The sequence below is a fragment of the Alligator mississippiensis genome, chromosome 7, assembly GCF_030867095.1.
Source record: "Alligator mississippiensis isolate rAllMis1 chromosome 7, rAllMis1, whole genome shotgun sequence".
NCBI lineage: Eukaryota > Metazoa > Chordata > Crocodylia > Alligatoridae > Alligator > Alligator mississippiensis.
This window is the reverse complement of record NC_081830.1, coordinates 8,691,649-8,716,752: the sequence shown is the minus strand read 5'-3', so window position 1 is coordinate 8,716,752 and position 25,104 is coordinate 8,691,649. Positions and strand designations below refer to the sequence as shown.

Here is a 25,104-nt window from a genome sequence, read left to right as displayed (position 1 = left end):
TAATTGGGGTGGGGAGTATTGTAGAGTTGCAGAGTGCTTCTGGATCTAGACTAAGGGGCATGTCCAGAACTAAAGGGTAAAGCCAGAGCTAAGAGCACAGGAGGACTGTGGATGCAGAGTGAGGGGAATCAGCAGAGGCAGAGATAGTGAAGTCCTCATAAAAAAGGGACAACATTTAATTACCACCTGTGAGGCATAGGGTGTGGTAAAGGGTAGGTTTTGGAGCCACACATCTAACCCATAAGGCTTGGGGTGTCCCATGAGCCATCTACTGAGAGCAGGGCCCATCAAGGTGTCTAATAACTTGCTGGATTTAGCGGGCTCCATCAGGACTGTGACTGATCTGTAACTCAAGGGCAGCCTCCCTATTTTTTACTCACTCAATCTAGCTCAGCCCCCTGTCATAACTAGTCCCTGGGCCCTTGTAGCTGCACCCTCCAGCATTGGGGTCTCCATTCCACCTATAACAGTGTGCTCTCTGATGCTGGGGTCTCCAGGCCTGGTTGCTGTGCCTTCTCTGGCACTGGGCTTGCTGCATCTGTCGCCGGGCCCTCGCTGGTGCTGGGCTCACTTCAGCCCTAATGAGGCCTCCTCTTCCCTAAATAGCCTCATCCTGGTCCACAAGCGTACAGTCGAGAACCAGAATATGAGCCCCTGGGCTATAACATAACGTGAACAGGGCAGGGTGCACTCTGCCTCTTTAAAAGAGGCAAACTTCTCCCTGAGCATTAAGTGCCTCACAGCCCAGGGTACCTGATGGGGTCTGCACCACTGACTTCAGCACAGCTACACTGCTTTGCATCAGCTGAGAACCTGCCCCATAAGCTCAAACCTGGTTGCATTAACTTACAGCAGAGAGGATTTGGGATGTAGGTCATGGCTTCAGGAAAGAGGGGGAAGTTTGAACCTTCAGAGAATCTTGCCCTTAATTACTTGGTTTCTTTTTACTGTTTGTTTTTAATATTCCCTTCACACCAGGGGCTGTAATAAGCCTAATCTGGGGATAGGTTGGATGTCCAGGAGCTCTATGATGGCTGCACCACCGCCAACCACTTGTCAGAGGGCAAACCCCAGGGCATTCCCATCTGGACTGGGCTGAAGCAAGGCTACTCATTCAGACCGATCACCTTTAACTTGCCCATGGATCTCCTCCACTGAGAATCTGTGGGGGGCCCAGGAGGGCTTGGTGTCTACAGATGCAAGCTGAACATCCTACCCTATGCTAATGATGTAGTCCTCCTCACCAGAAAATCCAAAAAAGCCTCTAGAAGATGCTAGTCTTCAGCTCTGAGACAGTCGGGTGGATGGGTTTCCACTTCAGCATCTACACACATGCCTCCCTACCCAAAGTCTCAGAAAAAGGAAGTTCAAGTTTCAGGGCTAGCCCATAAGGCTCCTGAAGGAGTGAGAGGCACCTTTGAGGAAGCCTATGGCCTGGATAACATGGCCCTGCATGACAGCTTGTGCCAGTTTACAGCTGGATTCAGTGTGTGGTCAGTGAACAACCAGAACAGGAAGGTGCAGGGCTCGATTGAGGTGGCAGGTGGCATGTAACTGAATTTGGCAGGTGGGTAACACCCCGCTAGATCAGTGTGGCACGCACCACATGGTCACATCAGGAGAATGTGGAGCCAGTGCTGGCAGTGGGCAGCAAGAGGGCAGCTTGGTTTGGCATATAACCATATCAGAGCAGCAGACAGAGAGCAGCTGGATTGGGGTAATGTGGGATCAGGCCCACGGACTGACTCCATGCCACTCATTTGACCCACAGGTCCACAAGGTTGGGCGCTGATTAGAGCAAGCAGATACTGTGACTCATGGCTGCCAGGATGGCTCCCACTCCTCCCTAGAGCTGTCAATAGCAGGGGTGAAGTCCAGCGTTAAACTTCTCACAACCACTAGTGAGGCAGTAGCTTTCAGCTGAAGAGCCACTGAATGGGCTGTGGGTGAGTGAGATGCCACATGTAGTCTGTAGTATCTTGATGAAGCTTGTGGTGTGGAAATGCTTTTTGTTATTTACAGGAACTTTCATAAATAACTAGTTACAGGAAAGAAGTGACAAATCTTACAACTGTCCTTGTAAGGATCTGGGACCTAGCCTTATTTCTGCTTTCCGCACCAGGAAGTCCCTGCTACCTCACCCAGACTGTGTCCTAGGATGCCACGCTGCCTGGACACACTATATCTCCAGGAGGACTTACAGTAGACCACAACTCTGAGACACCCCCACACATACACACACCCCACATTCCGACTTCCAAAAACAAGGTGTTTGTTTAATTTGAGGGGAGGGTGGCATGTCATATGCAATAAAATATGGTAATAGATGAACAGGAAAACGTGTCCCTCTCTCCACTCATTTTAACCTGTACAACATGAGCTCTGATTTTCCAACATGGCATTTGTAATTTGGAAATGATTGTCACTCCCTGTGTAACAGGAGGGATGGCAGGGTTGCCGTGCCAGTCCTTGCCGCCTCCTCTATTGTGCCAAGCTTCGGACTTGGACCCTCCTATTCTCGCCCACCACGACTTTGATGATGTGTGTTTTTATAGGGAGGCTACCTCTCCTCCACTTGGCCGCAGTTCTCCTGCTCCGGATGTCCTGCGTATCTAAGCCTTGCAGGCCTTCTCTGTATGCCACCCTTCTCACTAGGGCCCTCTCTGTAATGCTGCCCCTCTCACTGGGACCCTCTGCACCCATACTGGGGCCTTCTCTGTAGTGCTGCCCTCTCACTGGGCTCTTCCCTCTGCAAGGTTGCCCTCTCACCAGGCTCTGCTCTGGAGCTGGGGTCTGTACCCCCAAACTCCGTGCCCTCGCTGGGGCTGGGGTCCTCACTCTACCGCGAGTCCCCTGTGAGGCCTCCTCCATCCCCTTATAGCCTCACCCAAACCACCGGTGTTAAACAACAAAACAATACAGAAACTCGAGCCTCCTGGCTACAACTTAAACATAAGCCATCTGGCTGTAACGACATTGCTCAGACATCTTGGAGCTGCTACCCTTTACTCTGCTAGCAGTACCTGCAGTCAGGCTTCTCCTCACATCATTGCTCCAGGAGCCCCCCCCCCCCCCTCTCTCTCTCTCTCTCTCTCTCTCTCTCTGCTGGCAAGAAGCTCCTTCTGCCTTGGATGCCAGTAAAAAACTGCCTCAACTTCCCCCTTCATAAGAGCCAGGCCTCGCCCCTTATAGCCAGCTGACTGCTGGCAGGTGTGGGTCATTTTCTGCCTCCCATTGCCCTGGCAACCAGCACCTGAAGAGTCTTCCGGGCTCTCTCAGTAGCAGGCACCTTAGTGTCCTGCTACACCCTGCTCTCCTTCTCTAGGGGAGACCAAAGCCACCACCTTCAAGCAGCAGAGAGGAAAGGGATCTTGGCTTCAATCTAAATATACTGGACTATGAGTAGAATGGAAAAAAAATGATGGCATTATTTAAATTCTGCAACACCCCAAACAGGCAGCCAACTTTTTAAAAGACAATGCAGGGAATCATGGAGCAGTGGATGCTGTGGTTAAGCAAAGAAATTCCTTTGTTCTGCTCTGCCTGCCTTGGTTGAACTTGGATAGCTCCAAGCTCTGCCATCGTCCTGCAGACACCCCAGTTCCTGCAGCACAGGACCGCTCTGGCACTTCCTTGGGGCACTGGGCCTGGCACTGATGGCATGTGGGCAACACCCCCTACTAGCTCTCTCATCCTGCTCCCTGCATCCCTGTAGCCCCTTTCACTGGGCACTGCGCTTTAAGAAGGATGTGGCCTGCCTTGAAAGGGTTCAGAGGAGGGCCACCCGCTTGGTTGGAGAGCAACAGGGCAGGCCTTATGAGGAGAAGCTGAGGGACCTGAACCTGTTCAGCCTCAGGAAGCGGAGGCTGAAGTGGGATTTGGTGGCTGCCTACAAACTTGTTAGGGAAGATCAGCAGCAAATAGGAAGGGCCCTATTCCCCCCAGCAGCACCTGGGTTGATGAGGAACAATGGCCAGAAGCTGCTGGAGAATAGGTTCAGGTGAGAGATTAGGAGGCACTGTTTCACTGTTAGGGTGGCTAGGACCTGGAACCAACTTCCTAGGGAAGTGGTCCTCGCTCCTACCTTGGGTAAATTCAAAAAGAAGTTGGACGAACACCTGTCTGGGGTCGTGTGATCACAGCATGTGCTCCTACCAGTGGGGGTGTCAGACTAGATCTGTTCAGGTCCCTTCTGATCCCAAACTACTATGAAACTGTGCTAGTACACTGGGGTCAATCTTGACCCCAGTAGAAGACTGCCCTCTAATGTTCTCTAACTTCTCACTTGCAATGCCTTCCTCTGTCTTACCATGCTAAAGACAGAACTGACCCAGAGAGAAAGACATGTCTTAGTGGGTCACCCACCTTGCTCCCTGCAGTACCATGTGGGGTCAGCCTAATTGGCCCCACCACCTCCCATGGCTGCCAGACAAGCACCCTATGTCCTTTTCTTAGTTCAAAACAACAACTTTTCTAACAATACCCACTGGAGGTGGCCCATGGGGATGCATCCTTATGTACTGGATGGAAAACAAATGAAGAAAAAAACATCTAGTCTCAATAGTCTAATTCAGTGCAACCAGGAATGACCCTGGAGGAGATAAAAAACACAAGGGGGGCACAGTTAGGGATATAAGAACTTAGAAACATAGAGGACATGAAAGGCTTGAAGGAGTGATTAAACACAGAGAGGACACAACACACAGAATGAGAGAAACTTCCAGGCTGGATCAGCCCAAATCCCACTCCTACCCAGTCTTCTGTCTTTGTCAATGAGCAGTACCAATTGCTACAGAGGAGAGTAGAAGGACCCCTGAAGTGCAGCCTGCCCTAAGGGACATTCTCTCTCAGTTCTGGTCTGTGTGGAACAAAGCCATCATCTCTGTGAAATCCTCAGCCTGAGAAATCCAAAGGGACAGCGCAGAGTGCATCAGAGAGCATGTGGTAGTGCTGCCTGTAACCAGTCCTGCCTGGGACACACAAGGTTGGATTCCAAGAACATCAGCAGTCACGCAGCCTTCAGACTGGCCAGTGCCCTGCACTGTTTTATAGTTTTTCATCATTCTCCATGGAGGCCATATCCAAATCATATTGTTCCACCAACTGCAGAAGATGTAAGTGTTCACAGCAGCTGAGGACACATTTTGCCATCTGACTTATGCATTTTCAAAAGCAACTACTCATCCTGGGGAATTGCTGCTTCAAGTTCATTACTGACTGCTCCTGAGTGAGAAGTGCAAAGCACTTGGCAGCTGATGGTTATATGAAAGGTCCAGGGGATTAATTTCATTTAACCCCCCTCAATTGGAGGTTGAAATACATCCTGAAGAAGGAGGATTGCTCCCCTAGCAATCTTTTGGTGTACTTGGAATTCAGAACCCTGGAAGAATGCCAGCACGAGGGCTGTATACAAGCTGAAATCCTAAATGAAAGGTTGTAGGAACACACAAAACGGTCCAAAGGAACCCTATGGAAAATCTAGGGTGCAATGTCCTAGAGCAGAATATTTGGAAGTCAGAGTTCCTGGATTTTCTTTTCAGGTAAGGACAGAAAGTCAGGCCAAATCAGTTAGAGTAGCAGGGCTTGGAGCCTGTGGTTCTATTCACTTCTTTGGGATGGCAGCATGATGTAGTGGGTTTGGGATAGAGGTTGCATTCTAGGCATGTGAATGAATTTTATCTCCAACATACTGGGGGAGAGAACAGATTATGTCTCTGCTCATCATTGGAAAGCACTCCCCAAGTCCACCCACAGGGGCAATTGCAGGGGGAATGGAGTGCACCAATGTATCCAAGGTGACCCACTTCGTCCTTGTGGGGTTCCCATACCCACCAGAGCTGCAGCTGCCCTTGTTCTTCTTCTTCCTCCTCATCTACTTGCTGACATTGGGTGGGAACCTTCTCATTCTCCTGACAGTGGCTAATGAATCACGGCTGCACAAGCCCATGTACTGGTTCCTCTGCCACTTGTCCTTCCTGGACATGACAGTCTCCTCTGTGGTGGTGCCCAAGGTGATTTCTGGCTTCATGGAGGGTGGCAAGGCTATCTCCTTTGGTGGTTGTGTGGCACAGCTCTTCTTCTTCCATTTTCTGGGCTGCACAGAGTGCTTCCTCTACACGGTCATGGCCTATGACCGCTTCCTGGCCATCTGCAAGCCACTGAACTATGGCACCATCATGAACCGCCGTGCCTGCCTGGGACTGGCCATAGGAACCTGGCTGGGTGGCTCCCTGCATTCAGCCATACAAACCACACTTACCTTCCACTTGCCCTATGCCCGGGGAAGCCAGGTAGACTATATCTTCTGTGATATCCCAGATGTGCTGAAACTGGCCTGTAAGGACACTGCTTTCAATGAGATGGTGACATTTGTGGACATTGGCTTCCTGGCTATGACCTGTTTCCTGTTGATCCTGATGTCCTATGTGTACATAATCTCAGCTATCCTGAAGATCCGCTCTGCTGAGGGCCGACACCGGGCCTTCTCCACCTGTGCAGCTCACATCACTGTGGTTGTGACTTACTACGTGCCTTTGGTCTTTATCTACCTGAGGCCAGGGTCCCGGCATCCACTGGATGGGATTGTGGCCATCTTCTACACCACAGTGACTCCACTCCTCAACCCTGTTGTCTACACACTAAGGAATAAAGAGATGAAAGCTGCCCTGATAAAACTTGGAAGCAGAAGGCTGTAATCTCTGGTCAGTGACCATTCCCCTCTCAGCAGAACCTTCCTGAGGATTAGAGACTGGGCAGATGTTCCAAGTAGGCATCGGGATCCTAGGAGTCTATGTTAGATCTCTACATTCAGTTAGAGGATAGTGGAGGGCAGCTGATATCCAAGACACCTAGGTACTGCCCCAGGTCTATGTTAGCAATGGTGTTCAATAAGTTAGTGAATGTTGAACAGGGTGGCAGGCCTTCTGGGTTCTGTCCCACCAGTGGGAAGGGCATAGCATCTAGTGGGTTAAAGTACAGTGAGTTGAAAGATGGGGCCCCTAGGTTCTATTTTATTGGCAATGCCACTCACAATTTTTTACCATAGTCAAATACCTGTGTCTCCTTATACCTCAGTTTCTTCCTCTGCAGAAGTGGGAGGGTATATTTGTTTTAGCATACATCTGGGTGTCTTAAGAATGAATTCTTCCCCAGATTCTTCCCCGTCTGTGTATCTCTTTCAGATACATGCATGCACACACATGCCTTGTTTGGGAATTATTTGTATACAGAGCTGATGGGGATATAGAAATGGCAGTGACTTCACAAGACTACTACTTGCATCTTCTCAAAAAGGAAAAGTCTGGCTGCAACTGAAAAATCAAACTTAGGGAACAAGAGAGAATCACAAAACAGAGACACAGAGGGGCAGGTAAAATTTATTTCCTTCTTAACATGCATTTTAAATGGATAGCAATAATGCTGATAATATGCACTAAAAGGGTGATGAATGGCTTTTATGACTGAGTTTACAAAACCTCCAACAGGAAGGAGGGGTTAAATGCCAATCTCCCATTGTATTTAGTAGCAGCTGATATCCAAATCCATTATTCAAGCTTGAAAATCCCAGTCTATGTGGTTATATATATATTTTTTAAAAATCTACAAAGCCAATGAGAACCTAACTACACACAGATTCTTCCCCACTCTGTGTATCTCTTCCAGATACATGCATGTAACTAAAGGGAAATAGGTGACCTAGGCACAAACTTGAAGGGAATGTGAGAATGGGACCTCCTCCAGAAGGCTTGGCCATGGCAGGAGCAATCCCATGCCACCTGGTCATAGGAGCTGAGTAGGTGCAGACCCACACACGGTGGTGTTTCTGGGAGCTGAGAGGAATGGTGCTTCCCCCGACCTGCTCTGTAGGGTGGTCTGTGCCACAGCAGACACAGCCCTGCAACCGGCAGCATATCTTGGGGACAAGGGAAGCAAGTGGGGTAGCAGGGACAGTTGCACAGGGCTGTTAGGCTTGCAGCCAGGCTGTTTCCCAGCTACAGCAGCCCAAGCCCACACTACTACAGCAGTGGTTGCAGCAGTGGCAGCTAACACCTGAATGCAGAGAACCAGACCTGATAAGACTCCACTCCCTCTCTGTCTCTCCCTTCTGCTCCCTCCCACTGCTCTCTAGTACTCGGCATAATCCCCCACTTAAAATGTCAGCAGAATTCCAGATGATTTGCATTCTTGTGGATCCATTTATGCAGGTGCGGTGGAGTCAAGCCAGTTCACATCACCTTCTGATCAATGTCATGCTGTGCAATGTGACCAGAATTGAAAACCCAAACTGCTGGTTTTGCAAGACAGTTTCTCTTTCCATTGGAAATAGTCAGACGTGTTCTTGGTGCCACCTGATCTATTTACCAAGAAAAGTACACAAGGTATCCAAATTTGAATAGGTGCTCAGGCACCTGGAAGTGCAGGTAAAGGCTTATGGAGTTTTTAAAGTACCAATTAGCTTAATTCTGGTCCAGAACTATGGGAGCTGGGTAGGTGAGTGAGTTAAACATCCCAAGAGGTACCTCCACAGGTCTTTGGGCACCGGATAGCTCTAAAAGTCAGTCCCCAATACTGTTTCCATAAACACAGTAGGAATAACCAACAGCAGACAAATTCCTACCTCTGAAATCCTCACGGGGCCTCTGCAGCCTGGAAGTCCCATCTCTCTTGCTCTTTTTATGGTGTCAGTCACAACTCATTATGCTGCCTTTCTCCCCCCATCTCTGCAATTAGTACCCCTGTGTCTCCAACCAGAGTTCTCTTGGACCATTCAGTTTAGTTCTGAACTGCCTTTCAAGTCTTGGAGAAGCATCTATTGCCTTCTACCATAGGCAGTCACCAGCATTTCCTAAATATGTGTTCAAATCTCCAGTTATTAAGCCTGTTAAGAGAGTGTTTGATGCATCCCCTGGAATTTATGAATTTGTAGTTCTCCAGCATCCCAGGATGCAGTGTTTCCAGCCCCACCCCACTTAGAACAGGGATGGAGCTCAGGTATTTTGGCTCCTAACCACCCTCTGCTCACCAGCCCTTTAGTGGCAAGGCAGAGCTGTTCAGGCAAGAAACCTTTTAACTCTCAACTTACAACCAGTTATCTTTCTCATACCCGTGCTCCTCCTGGAAGCCTGTTACAGAACCTCACTTCCTCTGATGCTTAGAAACCTCCTCCTAGTTTCTGGCCACTCTGTACATATTTACTCATGTGTCAACACTACTCTTCTACTGAAATAGCTCTGCCTTTTCCCCAAAATTTCTCCATATAATCCAGTTATGGAGAACTGTTTTATCCTTTCCCAGCTTCCATTTGAGTAGTCGAAAAGTGCCAAGCTCTTCTAGTCTCTCCTCATAAAATAGGATCCCCAGTCTACTGGACAAACTAGTTGCCCTTTTCTTTCTTTTTATCTCTCTCTCACTCTGTTCTCTCTGGGCACAGCTATATATGCTATTAATGCACAGTAAGGTTACTGTACATTCAAAAAGGTACAGTAATCAGCCCTTGGGAAAAAGATCTACACGTGCTCTGGCTTAGGAACAAATTTGCTCCCAACCAGTGCAGTTGAGACCAGAGATGTTCCTGCCCCCCTGCCCTGCTCTGTCTTGTTGCACCAGCCCGAGGGAGCTCCAATCTCCCTCAGGTGCCAGCTTTGAGCATATTAATTGTAAATAAATAAGGTATCAAATACTACATATGATCTGTGTACTTACTTTCTGCTTCTTGTGGAAGCACTCCTGCAAGACCACAATATTTCTTACCCACTCCTGTTAGAGGGCCAATAGTATTTCTCTGCCCTTCAGGAACATTTCTCTCTCTCAGATAAAAATTATACTGAAGACCCCTTCTAAAAAGAGTACTATACATTTTAACCCTGCTTATCAAATTAAGAAACTGCTTAATGAAGAAACGCCCTGTTGCATTTATTTTTAAATTCAAAGACTGAAATTTAATAGTTTAACTGGCCTTTGGAGTTTGTGAAGGCTTTCATCCTGAGACGTCAGCTGCTTGAGAAATGTTAGCCTTAATGCACCTTTGAGCTGCTTAAAATTGATTTGCCCCATGCTGAAGTCAAATTAGGTCTGGAATGGCATGCTGGCTATTTGATATTGCACAATATAGCTTTATGAGGGTGAAGACTCCTGTATCCAATTCAAGCTTAATAGTGAATCCAAAGAATCAAAATGATAGGCGCTTAGTCTGGTGATGATACTGATGCTAGTTTTCAGGGAAAATATAGCTTGACCACTAGTGGTAAGGGGTCGGTGTTTGTCTAATCCACACAATAGGAAAATTCCCATGGCATCATGCCACCTAGCTACACACAACAGTATGGGGGCCTGCCATGACTCAGAGAAGGATCACACTTAGGGAAGCAAGAATGCAGAAAGGGTTATGTCCCTCTAGGAGTCCTGTCTCTGCCTCCTGCAGCACAACTTCCCCAGCCAGAGTCCTATGGAGGCTATGGGGTCAGCACCAACTGCTGGCTTACAGCTCTCAGGGCATGAGGGCATGCCATGACTCAGAGAAGGACCTCACTTTCGAAGGTAAGAATGCAGAAGGGGGTATGTCCCTCGAGGAGGTCTGTCTCTGCTCCCTGCAGCACACCTCCCCCAGTCAGAGTCCCAAGGAGGCTGCAGAGGCCAGCATGGTGGAAAGCTCCAAGCCCTAAGACCATCCTTTCCATCCAGAGACCTGAGGCCCCATGCTCCCTAGTAGTGAGATGGGGCCTTGCTCTTGGCTTCTATTATGTGGAGGCAGACAGGGCTGGCTACTCGTGCCCAGTTTCAGGGTCTTTTAGAGTTTCATCTCCCTGGATGCAGGATCCCAGGAGCACCAGATCAAGGCCAATATCCCTTCTGTCTTATCTCAGCTGAGTTCCACTTTGCAAAGAGCTGGGTCTCTATTGCAGACAATTCTCTTTGGAAGCATAGAAATTGAGTTCCCAGTTGCTTGTATTGCACTTAATGAGCACCATGGGGAATTGATTAGAAAGCAACCCCTAATTAATCCTGGGGATAATACACCTTGCAACTAGGCAACAAAGGAGATCATTAAAATAACAGTGAAACAAGGAACAATCAGACAATGAATGAGCTGAGATGACAGACAATTGCACCCTAACATTTTGGCTTAGCAGCATGGACATAGTGGAAAACCCAACAAACTCCTGATGACATCAGTGTGATACCCACCAGCTTCACAGATATCTTTGAGTCATGTCTTCATCCAGGGCACGTTCATTACTGTGAAATACACCACCAAAGCAGTGCGGGTGGGGAGGGGAGTTCAGCCTCACTGACTTCACTGGACTGATGTACATTTATGCTACCTGGGCATCTAGTCCATTGAGGCCAACAAAACCAGCCTAATTTACAGAAAATGGAAATCTGCTCCCCTCTCCACATCCAATGGAGGCATGGATTATTTACAGCAGGTGTAAAAAAAAAGCAAAGCTTCTCACTACCAGGGACTTTATTCCTCTCTCTCCATTCAAGGTGCTTAATTGTATTGTTGTGAGATGAGGAGCATGTTCTGGGATGTGCAACAACTGGCCTTACAAAATGCAAGACTAAATAGAGGGAGAAGGGAGGTGAGAACAAACAGGCTTTTCCATAAGCCTCACCCCATGATTCACTCAGGACACTGCCTGGCTTCAAGCCATCCGTGCATTAAAAACGTTGACCCAGGTTCTGAGGTGGTGTAAATTTGGGTGAGCTGGATATAGCCTGGTCGCTGCGCACACGAGGACCGCTACACTGTGCCACCCGGCTGGGGACCACTGGGCTCAGCGCGGCACAAGCAAGGACATACGGGAGGGGGTGATGGTGATGAAGACAGGATCCCGCAAGCATGTCCTGGCAATGAGACGCTGGCCTGGACGAGATTGCCGTTCCCGGGTCCCCTCGATACCCCCACCCCTCCCGGGCCCGTGGGCACAGATCTGCTCCAGTCCAGCATCCCCGACCGCCTGCCCTCTCACTGGGAGTGGGAGAGGGGGAGCAAAAGGGGAAGAGCTGTGGGATGGGAAAAGGATCAGGACCCGGGTAGGGGCTGGTTTGGAGCCAGGATCCAGGGCGGGTGTCACGTGACCGTGTGACGTGTCCCACAGCCGGGGGAAGAGGCGCCCTCCGGTGCACCCAGAGCACGGGACGCTGGAGACCCGAGCGGGCGGAGCCGGAGCCATGAGGCTGCTGCTGCCCGTGCTCTGCCTGCTCTGCGCCGGTGAGTCTGCGCTCGGGTCTCTCCGGGCCTCGCCCGGTCTCTTGCAGAAGGGAGGCAGCGTGGGGAAAAGCTGCTGGTGTCTCGTGTGGGAATCAGAGAGAGACGGAGCGGCGGGCAGCAGGAAGGGGCAATGGGTGCATGGAGGAGGCTGGCTGGTGCCCGGAGAGCAGACAGGCCTGCAGGCACGGGCAGGGGCGGATCTCGGAGGGACGAAGGGACTGGGGGATGGAGACTGAACCTCTGGGGAGGGGCAGAGGTAGGCGCAGGAGAGAGAAAGGAGCAGGGACGGAGGGATGGACACAGGGTAGAAGTACAGGCTCCCTAACCGCTGCCCTTTGGTTCCCCTCCAGTCTCCTCCTGCGGAGCCCAAGTGTCCCAGAGCCCCGAGGTGCTGGTGACCCGCGAAGGGGACCGCTCCGCCATGGTCTGTACTTACTCCACCACTTACAGGACTTTCCAGTGGTACCGGCAGGCCCCCTCGGGGGAGATCACCCACCTCCTCACTGTAGCCGCCGACCAGAATGTCACGGCGGGGCGGATCACGGGGGAGAGGCTGGAGAGCGGCACGAGGAGCGCCCTGCGCCTGGTCCCGCACGGCCTGGCGGACTCGGGCCGGTACCTCTGTGCGGTGGGTGCACAGTGACACGGGCGGAGCCGGCCGCCGCGCACAAACCCGCCCTCCCCTGGCAGCCCGGGCGGGCGGGACACCGGCATTCCCTGTCAGCTTCAAGGAAGCCAGGTCTTTCCTGGGTGTAAGCTGTCCCCTTTCCCGTTGCACTTGCTGGTCCGCATGAGGCTGCGGTCAGTGGAAGCGGGTCAATTTGGAGCAGGGCCGGAAATGGGCGGGTGTGAAAAGCCGAGAGCCAGTGCAGGAAGACGGGACGGGCTGGCCGCGGCGCACGGGGCCGAGATGCGAGTGGAGGACGCGCGTGGACGAAATGGAGAGTCTCCCTGCATCCAGCGGCGAGAGGAGGTCATGGCCCCCGGGCGCCGGCGGGCGGGGTGGAGCGGGGCGGGGCGGGCCGGGGCGGCGGCCGGCCCTTCAGAGGAGAAAAGGAGGGCCAGAGTCTCCCTTCGTCGGTCCCAAGCAGACCCTCCCCGGCCCGCAGCGCATGCTCCGTCCCGCTCTCCTGCGGGCTTCCGCGGCCAGAGGAAAAGGAGGCTGCTCCCAGGACTGCGGGAGCGGTCACGACAGCTCCGGCAGGATGAACAGCGCTGCGGGGAGTGGTCGGGAGGCGGCGATGAGCGAGACCCGGGCCTGAGCTCTCCCCTCCGCGGGCCTGTTCTCCGCCCAACCCCCCGCGGGGCTGCAGCCCAGCCCAGCAGCTCCGTGCCTGCCCGCGGCTTCCCGCACCCGCGCTCCCAGCCCATGGCCTCGCTCCCTCTCCCCCCGATCCGTACCGCTTTCTCCCCGCTCCTTTGTCCCCTTCCCCCCTGCTGCACCCCTCGGTCATACCCGGAGGACATCATGGTTTAGAGGGGTGGGTTCCCCGAGCGGGACGAGCTCTCCGCCAACGTGTGAAGGACGGGAACATTTCCCTTCAAGAGAAAAACGCATTCTCTCCCCCTCCCTCCCTCTTATGATGTCAATGACTCGGTGAAGACGTCACAAGCGGGGTGTTCTCCGTTCGCTGGGTCGCCCTGCCGTTGGTTCGTGCCCCTTACGTGCCAGGTGACGTGCCGCAGCGCCAAACCCTCCCGCCGGCCAAAAAAAGCGCGGATGCATCCCGACAGCGGAGCCGCTTCCAGGACTCGAGCCCACAGTTGCTGGAGCCATGAGGCTGCCTCTGCCCTTGGTCTCCCTGCTCTGCGCCTGTGAGTCTGCGCCTGGGGCGCCCCGGGCCCCGCACGCCCGGCTGGGGGACTCCGGGGAGGAGAGCGGAACCCGCCCCGGGCTTTGTTGGTCTGAGGAGGCTGCATCCGCGGGAAGGGGACTCTGGGGAAGGGGCTTCCACTCTCTGCCGGGCACGCGCAGCCCCGCCGGGTGCTGGAGAGAAGCAGCGGGAGGCTGTGGCATTTCTGAGCTCCCTTTCCTAAGTTTGGGTGAGAGACACGGTGAACAGGGAGGTTTGGACAGACGAGCCAGTGTTAGCGCTGAGAAATACACCCATACTGGATGGACGGATGGAGGCAGAGGGGAGAAATAATTGTAGGTTGAATGGTGGAGAGAGAGAACCTTTGAGGAGGACTCGGCAGAGTCCACGACAAGGAAATCCCGACAGAGGGGAAGACAGACAAGACAGGTCTGACAAACCCGGGACTGGCAGATCCAGGCCCGGATTGCGTCCTTCTTCTTGTCCCTGGGGCTCGTTTACATGTGCTCACATCCTCCTGTCCATCCATCCATCCATCCATTCACCAGCACTTCAGACTGGCAGAGAACAAGCACGGCGTGAAGAAGGCTCAGGGAGGAGGCAGAAGGAGGGGTAGGAAGATAAACAGCAAATTCTCACCAAGCGAATGTTTTAACATGGTTCTTTTTGTTCCCCTCCAGTCACCTGCTGCAGAGCCCAAGTGTCCCAGAGCCCCGCAGCGCTGGTGACCCGGGAAGGGGACCGCTCCACCATGGCCTGTACTTACTCCAACACTTACCGCCCCTTCCAGTGGTACCGGCAGGTCCCCTCGGGGGAGATCACCCACCTCCTCACTGTGGCCGCCAGCCGGAATGCCACGGAGGGGCGATTCACAGGGGAGAGCCGGGAAGACGGCAAGAAGTGCTTCCTGAACCTGTCCCAGGCCCGGCTGGGGGACTCCGGCCGCTACTTCTGTGCGGTGGATGCACAGTGACACGGCAGAGCCGGGCGCTGCGCAAAAACCCCGCCCGCCCTAGGCAGCGGGGGCGGGCGGGACACGGAAAGTACCCGTGACCAGTGGGGCCAGATCCTTACTGCATGTAAATTGTCTCTGTTTCTACTGATTGCACTGGCCCGGATCCACCGTTAGAATCAATGGACCAAGTGAAGGGGCCCGAGATTCACTGCATATAAGAAGGGGTAGGGGCAGCTCGGGTCCCGCAGGAACAGTGAGAGGAGAAACGTGGGATCAGGGAGAGAGAGCCTTCCTCCCTCAGGCTTGCCCTCAGGTCTTCTCTGGCATCTCCCCGCCCCACCCGCCCTCCCACCCCAGCGTGGCCTGCTCCGGGTCCCTCTGTCATTCACACAAAGCCTGTCTTTTAGTAAGTCGCTAAATGCCGGACAACCCCATCTGGTCTCCGTTCAACGCGAACAGACGCTCGCATTCCCTGCGTGTTGCTCGTCTCGGGCAGCAATGAAATAAATCCCCCTGGTCTCTTGGAAAGTGTCTCGCTGCGGCCTGGCTCCGGCGTCTGGAGTAGCGGGGACGTCCTTGCAGGTGGGGCAGTGGCCAAGAGGGGACGCTGGCTCGCGGGGGGGAGCCGTCTCTGCGGGCGGCCGCTGCAGGTCTCAGCCCGCGGGGTGCGTGCGGTCCGGCTACCTCCCGCGCCCCAGCCCCGCTCACCTCTCCCGCTTCCAGGCGAGGGGACGGCTGCAGAGAGTCCCCGGGCAGTGGGAGGACCAGGAGCCGGGCGGGCGGCCAGCGGCAGTCTCTCTCGAACAGCATCGATTTCGCCCTGGGATTTCGACTTGGCACCGCCCGGAAAGCGCTGGCGGGCCGGCGGCTACGAGGCAAAGCAGCGGCCAAGCTCCCGCGCTGGTTCCAGCAGCTCCTGGACGGGGCGGGACGCGAGCACGAAGCTCCCGGAGGATGAACCTCCAGCTGCGGAGAGGCGGGGCAGGGCGGGCGGCGGGGCGGGAGCGTCCCTGGGCGTCCACCTCCGCGGCTGTTCCCCTTGCAGCGCCGCGAGCGCTCTGCGCCGCCTCTTCCCCCGCGGGCCGCCCGGCATCGGCGTGTTTGTCTGCGCTCCCGCGCCCGCCCGCACTCTCTAGCCCAGCGTCTGTAACTGGTTCTCCCAGTCTCACGTTTCTCTGTCTCCCCGCTCATGCCCTTACCCACATCCTCAAACATGGCGGTCATGGGGGGCACTCAACTGTAGCGATTTCACTCCTGGGCACGGACGCCTCCCGCCTCTTGCCGGTGGCTTAGGAAATCCTCCAACTCGCCAGGCGAGATGCTGCAAGCCTTTCATCCGCCTGTTCCTTCTCTGCAGCCCCCACGACTCACCGCCAGGAGGCGCCGGAGCGCCCCGCACGGGCCCATGGCTCAGCTCCAGCCCCGAGTGGTTCATCGGGGAGTCCTGTCCTCCGATCTCCTCCAGCATCTGCCCGCCCACACACTCGGGAAGAGTCACTGGTACCCAGCCGGAGCTAGCAGGTTCAGCTAAGGACTGAGAGCAGCAGACAGCTGACGCCTGCCCATATCCGCAAGCTAACCCGCCCCCTCTGCAGCCAGCTGTGCCCTGGGTGTGCAGCTGCAGAAACACGAGGGAGATTCATTCCCTCTGGTTCTCGGGGACCGGAGTAAAATTTCCCCTCGGTGCAGAGACCCCGAGACCTTCCCCGCCAGGATGGGCGCAGCGCCGGGCTCCGTCCTTGTGCTGCTGGCGGTCCTGAGTGAGTCGGGGCGCACTGTCCGGGCTCTCTCTGACGCTGCCCACCAGGCACAGCCCCTGCTTTTCTCTCTGTTGCTTGTTCTGTGCACGTCTGTCCATCTGCGGCCACTCTCTTCTCCCCCTAGCTCTTTCCATGACGATTATCGTTTGACCAAGTGTTGAGTTGTGGAGCGGGGATAGGCGAGGAATTTCAAGCCAGTTCCGAGTCTCCGGCCCAGTCAATCCCTCGTCCTCCTGGCTTCTTTCCCAGGTGCCGCGGACAGAGCTCAGGTCCTGCAGCCGCCCTGGGCAGAGGCGCCCGGAGGGAGCTCCGCTCAACATCACCTGAACACGCAGTTGGGGGGAACAGCGAGGGAAGAGGTGCGGGTGGGTAGGAAAGGGGCTGTGGGTCGGGTCTTTTAGGAGAAAATGCTGGATTCAGTGGGGGAGCAAACAAATCGCTTTAAAACCTTTTGAAAACAAGCTAACGCTAAACCCCGGCACCCAACAGGATTGCAGACGAGCAGGGACTCTGTCGCCCGGAGAGATAGGGAAGCCGTGTTAAAGGGAAAATCCAGCAATAAACGTATTCTCCCCATAATGTGTGCCAGGAGATCGACGCCATTAACACCGAGGGACTTATCTCTCCCCCTCTAGGTACCATAGCCGAACAGGACGCTGGTGACCAGGGTCTTCCACAGATCTCTTCTTTTTGAGGCATACAGAACTTCCAGTGACCAAACTTTTGATTTCCTCTGTCCGCGTTACTTGTTCGAGAAACTCCAACTTTTCGTCTCTGATGAGAATCAGTAGCTTCCTTCTGCAGCCTGCTCTTGACAAAATATTTTCATTTGGGGTGTGTCTTGTCCAACATACCTTCAAGATGTGCCTTAAGAACCCCATCTCAGTTGTTTGAATTCTCTTTTCCATACTTGGCGATATTGTCCAGCATTCCGATACATACATGAGGACCGGTATAGCACAGCTATCCAAAACTCTTAGCTTTGGAAGAGTTGAAATTACTACATCGCTTCGGTGTATCACTAGCTGGGGTGGGCTAGAATCACCTCCAACACCCGACCCGGGGATTTAGGATGCAGGGAAGAGAGGCGGCGCTGCAGGGAGCTCAGAGGAGAACCCTCCTCCCCGCCCTATGTGGGGGTGGGAGGTCCGTTCGGATCCGTACCTTCCCCCGGGCTTTCTGCAGGAACCTGGGCCGCTTGCGGTGTTCAGCCTAAAGCTATGAGATTGGCACCCGCATGAGTCCTTGCTTGTGAAACCTGGAGTCGACTCCGCTCTGCTCAAACAATGGGGACGTGTTTCATTCTGAGCGTTGTTCTGGCCGCTCTTTACGCAGGTAACTGGCTCTCCTTGTGGTCACACGAGCTGTCTCGCTGCTAAGGGACGTGTTCCCTCTCTGAGACAGGGACAAAACCCAGCGTCACCGTCTTACTTCTTCCCTCGGCAGATTCCCTCTTTCTCTCTCCTTCCCTGCCACTGAGCCAGCTCTTCCTCTCTCACTGTCCGATTCCCTGAGCACTGTAGGTCCGCAGTTGCTCTCTGTACATCCAAGTCCCTAAAATTTTGTACCTCAACCCTTTCTCTCTCCTGTGTTACTGACTGTTTGCAGGGGCGGTGCGGGGCGATTCCGTCCATCCCGAAAAACCTCTGGTGACTGCAGCAGAAGGAGATACGGTGACACTCCGCTGTAACTACACTAGCAACAGCATTGGTTATAACGACTATCTGTACTGGTACCGCCAGTTCCCGAACCAAACACTGCAGTACATCCTGCGGAGAGAAACCAAGACGGACAGCGGTGTCCATGATAATGCACCTTTTGCTGAGGAGAGATTTTCATCACATGCCGGTGCCAGCGACACAACGTTAAACATCACCGCCCTGGAGTGGACAGACACCGCGGTGTATCACTGCGCCCTGCAGAGGCACGGCGACACAGTCACGGGGCAGAGCTGAGCAAAAACCCTCCCTGCCAGCACACGCAGGAAGGATCACAAGGAACATTGTCATCAGATCCATACCGGAGGGAGGCACCTCTGCTCAAAGGGACAGTCTCCGTGACACATGTGCTCCTGATACAGAATATTACCCTTTGGACTGGAGCCATTGCAAGGACAAGACTGTTTTCAGAGAGTCTGTTTTCCCCAGGGACATTGTCTGCATCCCAGAGCGAGGTACCGGTGGACGGAGAGTTAGGGGTATCTAAAGTCTGATTAGAGTCGTCCTCCGTGATTTGTCAAATTCTCCCTTTTAACATCTCGTGGATTTCAAAGGCAATTTCATGCCCACGTGTGAACAAATGATTCTGGATGTTTAGGTGCCTGGATGCCTTTAAATTCTGCCCCTAATTGAATTAGGAGCCTTAGGGTTGATTGTGGTCAGATGTTTGAAAAAGAGGCAGTGTCATCTGCCAAGACACGGAACCTGGCTGCGTGACTCACCAGCTCTAACTCACTAAAGTAGCGTTTCCCCGCGAAGCAACAGGAACGTCACAGCACACAATCACGCGCCAGAAAAAAAAGCCATACGAATTTTTTTTTTCTTCAATAAATCAAACTCCGAGCACCCTTCAGATTTGGGGAAAGCTCCTAGGCACACAGGCAGGTTTCAAACCGTGACCGAAGTCCTGTTGCCTGAACTAGGAAAGAAACAGCGCCTGCGCAGAGCTGTAGGCTGCTCTCGTTTTGAGGGAATGACCTGCGGAACCACGACCCGAGAAATGGCACAAGGGAGGCTGATCCCGTCCTTTTTGGGTTTGTTTCATTTGTTAAATAGTGTCCAGCACACTGAATGCTAGGCAGGACCGGGACGTCGTAGTATGGCAATATTAATAAGGTATCTATTACTCGCACTCCTGTCTATACTGCTTCACACCGAGAGATTTGCCAGAAGATCCGTTTTCGAAAACAGGGGCCAGCTAGCCCTTTCCCAGTGCGCCATCCATCCGGAGACATTTGTAGGAATGGTCGTTTTTTTCACAGCGCACTTCGTGTATGGAGATGAAAGAGGGGAAAGTCCGTGGAGTCCCAGATGTCACACCAAAGTATCATTATGTTTTCTGACGTCCTACCCAGCACACGCCGGAAGAGGCACTGAGCTCTACCTAGGCGACCCACATATTAGACTAGACCCGAACCGACATGAGAAGGTCCATGTGAACCTGCACCTATTTGTAACGTAGGACAAGTCCCTAAAAAAGCCTTCGATCTGGTATGCCCTGATCACCTTTTGGCAAAACTGGCCAACTGCGGCCTCGGGTCCATTATGATCCGCTGGCTGGGGAATTAGCTTCGGGTCGGCCCCAGAGGGTGGTGGTTGACGGAAGTCAGTCGTAGTGGTGCCCTGTGACCAGTGGGGTCCCTCAAGGCTCTGTCCTTGGACGTATTTTGTTCAACCTCTTCATTCATGATGTGGCCACTGGAGTCAGAAGCGGACTGGCCAAGTTCGCCGATGACACCAAACTTTGGAGTAAAGTATCCGCACCTGAGGACAGGGGGGTAATCCAGGCTGACCTTGACAGGCTCCGTAAATGGGCGGAGGAGAACCTGATGGTGTTTAACATGAAAAAATGCAAGGTTCTCCACCTTGGGAGGACAAACCTGCAACATGTCTATAGGCTCGACAGTGCTAGGCTGACTAGCACTACAGACGAGAGCAACTTAGGGACCAGGATTGGCCACAAGATGAACATGAGTCTTCAATGTGATGCTGCAGACAGTAAAGCAAGGAAAACGCTGGCTTGCATCCACAGATGCTTCTCAAGCAAATCCCAGGATGTGAGGCTGCCTTGGTGAGGCCGCAGCTGGAGTACTGCATCCAATTTTGGGCTCCACAATTCAAAAAGGATGTGGAGAAGCTTGAGAGAGTCCAGAGGAGAGCCACAGGCATGACCAGAGGTCAGGAAAACAGACCTTAAGATGAGAGGCTGAGAGCCATGGGACTTTTCAGCCTTGAAAAGCACAGGCTTAGAGACGACCTGTTGGCCACCTATAAGTCTATCAGGGGTGTTTACCGGGACATGGGGGAACGTTTGTTCACCAGCCTGCCCCAAAGGATGACGAGATCGAACTGTTATAAACTCCGGCAAGACCGTTTCAGGCTGGACATAAGGAAGAACTTCTTTACTGTCCGAGCTCCCAAGGTCTGGAATGGCCTGCCGCCGGAGGTGGTTCAAGCACCTACTTTGAACGCCTTCAAGAGAAATGTGGATGTTTTTCTTGCTGGGATCCTATGACCCCTGCTGACTTCCTGCCCCTGGGGCAGGGGGCTAGACTCGATGATCTTCCGAGGTCCCTTCCAGCCCCAATCTCTATGAAATCTATGAAAATCCAGGTCCTTGCTTCTTGTTCTTATTTTATTTCATGCCATTATCTCCCAACCCCGGCGCTCCTAACTCATCCAACCCACCACAGCACACTTGACCTATTGATGATGTTCCCATATCGATGTCTTCTACAACCTTTTCTTTATTACACAACTGCCCTCGTGGTTTTACTCACATCAGGTGGTAGAAGGAGAGGTAGAAGGGGTTCCCAGAAAGAAGACCTATTTTTACAGTCCGAATGACGGAAAGAAGAGGAACAGAAAGAGCATTACTGATTCACTGAAACTTCCCTAAGCCAAGCACGGGGCCCTGGTCGTTCTTGTATCTGGGGAACGCTTTAGCTCGCAGGAAGATGGTTTCAAACAGGGGTTGAAGACCTGTTGGACGAATGGGAAAGAGAAATGGAGGCTACCCACATGTGTCGATGGCACGAGCCGGACGGCATGTCTTCCCTAAGCATGTGAGCATGGTCATGCCTACAGTTCCCTCTGAAGTCGGAAATAAACTGATCTCTCTCAGGTTTATTGCTGTTATCGTACTCATTGTCATCCTTATAATCATCAATATCGACATTAGTACGTGCTGGTCCATGCCTCACGTCTCCCTGGTGCTCTCACAATTACAAACGAATGCCTACTGTGACTTGTGACTGCTGCAGCTGTTGTACAGTGGACACGTTTTACACTGGTCGGTTTACCCACCTACCCTGCCCAAAGCCCTTCGTGTTTTTGTTTTGTTTTCTTTTAAGTAGAGACAACTCCGCCCTAATCTCAACACCCAGTAGATCAAGGAATAATACGCAGGAATTGTCTCACCTTGATCCAGAACACGCCCTCTCTGGCGGTAAAACACGAGAAAGTTGATTAAATCCTTCATTTTCCACCAGTATCACCATCCATTCCGGCTAACATAGTGCAGATGAACAATCACTTGGCTTTTCCTGTGTTTGACCCCTATTCCACTTTTGATCCGAAGCAGCACTACACTGAGCATGGAAACGCTTCCTCATTTGTGACCGAGGAGAAGAACGTCTTGGCTTCTTTTCATTGACGCCACAAGGCGGCGCTCCTGACTAGCCCAGCGCACCGCAGGACAATTACTACATCGGAGTTTGTGGAGCTCTGTCTGTGACACTAACTGCGAATCACAACATCGGGCAGTCACTAGCGTTCCCTACAGATTTTTCCCCTCTCCAATCATTAAACCTGTTAAGAGAGTGCTGGAGGCATCCTCTGGACTTTATGACTTCCACGATAATTCCTGGCTGCAAGACCCACGGTTCGCCTCCACTGGCTGCCTTCAACATAATCCTATTGATGACTCCATGGATTGCTCAGGTGTCATCCTCTTCTTTGATGGTCTTCTCACTGGACATATATAGATTTCTGAAGGGCATTTCCAGTGCCAAGACAGCCAGGGTATTCTGTTTTTGTATCATAGTTCTTTATTTGTGTACTACCAAATTTGTGAACAGTTTGGGAGCAAGATGATGAGAGAGAACATCCATTTTAACCTCAACTAGCAGAGGCAATACAGCCCTCACCTAGGAAGCTGGATAGCTTGGGCACTGAATTCCCAGGGACAGTTTGAATTTGGATGGCTTGGACCTACCAGTACTGCACACAAACCACTATGTCTCCAGTCCTTGTTGTTCCCAGCTGTTCTCCAGCACTCCTATTGAAGATGTCCCTCCTGAATAGCCATGAAAGGGAGGTATATGGGGCCGGGGGAAGGGTGTAAGTCCAAGGGTATGTGGCTCAGTGAGCCAGTGGCTTTTGAGTGAGGCCCCTTCTCCAAATGAATGTAGTCCTTCCCCCATGCACTGTCCTCCAACCTTTTTTATTTCCCCCCTGTGATTACGTTAATGGTCCGCCTTCAAAAGGCGAGGTAGAGAGATGATTCAGTAAAACCTGACCTGCGGAGGGATGCCTACACTAGTGTATTAGCAAATAAAGGAAGCCCAAGTACAGCACACCCCCGGCCAGCCAGCGTCCCAGATGAATGTCTGAGGCACTGAGCTGTGACGGTTCGGGAGAAAAATTGTTCCCAAACAGTGCAGTTGAGACCAGGGATGTTCCTGTCCCCCTGCCCTGCTCTACCCTATTGAGCCAGCCAAGGGGAGCTGCAGGCCCCCTCAGGTGCCAACTTTGAGCATATTCTTTGCAAATAAATGAAGTCTCAAATGGTACATCTGATTTGTGTACCTACTTTCTGGTCCTTGTGGAAACAAGCCTGCAAGACCCCAATATTGTCCATCCACTCCTGTCACAGGGCCAACAGTATTCATCTTCCCTTCAAGGATATTTCTATCACCGAAATAAAAATAATGCTGAAATCCCGTTCTAAGAAGAATACCATACATTTTAACCCTGCTTATCATCATAAGAGACTGCTTTGTAAAGAAATATCCTGTTGCATTTTTTTTTTAAATTGAAAGTCTGCAATTTAAAAAGTTTAACTGGACTTTGAAGTGTAAAGGACGCCAGACCACCCAGTGGGAAGCTAATTAACTCATTAGCCAGAAGCAGCTGCATCCCGGCTCGGAGAGATTGCAGCCTCCTAGCTGCTCAGCTGTTCCCCGCGGGGTTCCCTGCCGCCTCTGCACTTTGCTTCTTGAGGTTCGTGCCCCTCACGCTTCTCTCCCCACCCCGAGGGAGGTTTGTCTAGCTATTTGCTGGCCTCTTTAGTCCCCGGGGGGAGTTCCTTCCCGTCCGATCACGGCACTTCTACGCTGCTTCTATCACCCGGTGCCGTCCCAGAGGCTGGAGTGACCAGAGATCACACTTCCCACCTCCCCGAGGTCCTGCTGGCCGATCCCCAGCGGCTTATCCCCAAGGCAGAGGTTCCCTCCACGCTTTACCAGACCGAGGTTGTCTCTTCGCGTTTCTGTTCGGGGGTCCTTCTAATTCCAGGTAACCTCGCCAAGAACCACGTCTTCTTTCCAAAGCCCCACGGACAACGTCTGGTCCCTCGCCCTCTTTTATGTCTAGCTGTGGTCAAAATGCCCTTATCTATCACCGATGTGTTTGTCTTCATTCCCCTGGTCACCTGTGTTCTGGTTTCACCCTTAGCTTTACCCATAGTAACAGGGGCTCGGCTTAAGCCCCCTTTTACAATGATAATGAAAACTCCTGTAGCCAATTCAAGCGTAATGATGAATTCAAGGAAGCAAAATGATAGGTGCTTAGAGTGGGGATGGCACCGATGCTAGTTTTCAGGGGAAACATACCTTGGCCACTAGTCAGAAGGGGTTGGGGTTTGTCTAAGTCACCAAATAGGAAAATTCCCATGGCATCATGCCGCCTAGCCACACACCAGGGCATAAGGGCATGCCATGACTCAGAGAAAGATCACACTTTGGGGAGGACGAATGCAGAAAGGGGTATGCCCTTCGAAGAAGCCTGTCTCTGCTCCCTGCAGCACACCTCCCTCAGCCAGAGTCCCGTGGAGGTTGCGAAGGGCAGCACGGTGGACAGCTCCCTGGCCCAACACCATCCTTTCCCTCCAGACACCTGAGGCCCAATGCTCCCTAGCAGCAAGATGGGGCACCAGGGGCTGACAAAAGCCATGATGGAGGACTTGGGCATTGAGAATGCTTCACTCTTGGCTTCTATTATGTTGCGGTGGACAGGGCTGGATACTCGTGCCCAGTGTCAGGGTTTTTTAGTGTTTCATCTCCCTGGATGCAGGATGGGACATTTTCAATTATTCCTGGTTTACAGTTAAACGTTTTTGCTCATGATCATGAGTCACTAGTTGAAACCTGGGGGTGGGGATGGATGGAAATGAGGAAAAATCTCCTTTCTTCTCGCCTAAAGACAAACAGCTACCAACATTAGGGCCAGATCAGAACTGGGTAGAACACACAGGTCCCTGGCTTCATTCCTCGTTTTCCAGAATCACCAAGTCCAGCTGTCCCGGGATGCAGCTCACCACTTCTCACGGGAAAAGGCTCTGTATCCCATTCCATGATCTCTCTGATCCCAGGATCACCAGATTAGGGCCAGCATCCTTCATCCTTCATCTCGGCTAAACTAT

At 52.6% G+C, this 25,104-nt stretch overlaps 1 protein-coding gene and 3 gene segments (V, D, J or C); all 4 read left to right on the top strand.

Moving 5' to 3' along the window:
• Positions 1-5,771: 5,771 nt before the first annotated feature.
• Positions 5,772-6,695, top strand: LOC102566795 (olfactory receptor 10G6). The gene has a single exon (XM_006273222.1). The coding sequence runs from the start codon at positions 5,772-5,774 to the stop codon at positions 6,693-6,695; it is 924 nt and encodes a 307-aa protein (XP_006273284.1).
• A 5,479-nt stretch (positions 6,696-12,174) lies between these two features.
• LOC132251725 (T cell receptor alpha variable 22-like) lies at positions 12,175-12,857 on the top strand. The segment is given in 2 exon segments: positions 12,175-12,214; positions 12,565-12,857. Coding segments are annotated over 2 exon segments (333 nt in total).
• A 1,114-nt stretch (positions 12,858-13,971) lies between these two features.
• LOC132251353 (T cell receptor alpha variable 22-like) lies at positions 13,972-15,381 on the top strand. The segment is given in 2 exon segments: positions 13,972-14,029; positions 14,709-15,381. Coding segments are annotated over 2 exon segments (333 nt in total).
• Positions 15,382-18,029: 2,648 nt separating this feature from the next.
• LOC132251724 (T cell receptor alpha variable 9-2-like) lies at positions 18,030-18,698 on the top strand. The segment is given in 2 exon segments: positions 18,030-18,078; positions 18,352-18,698. Coding segments are annotated over 2 exon segments (396 nt in total).
• Positions 18,699-25,104: the final 6,406 nt, after the last annotated feature.

Excerpts from the sequence above, each read along its gene's own strand:
- LOC102566795 (XM_006273222.1), top strand. The coding sequence starts at position 5,772 with ATGGAGTGCACCAATGTATCCAAGGTGACCCACTTCGTCCTTGTGGGG.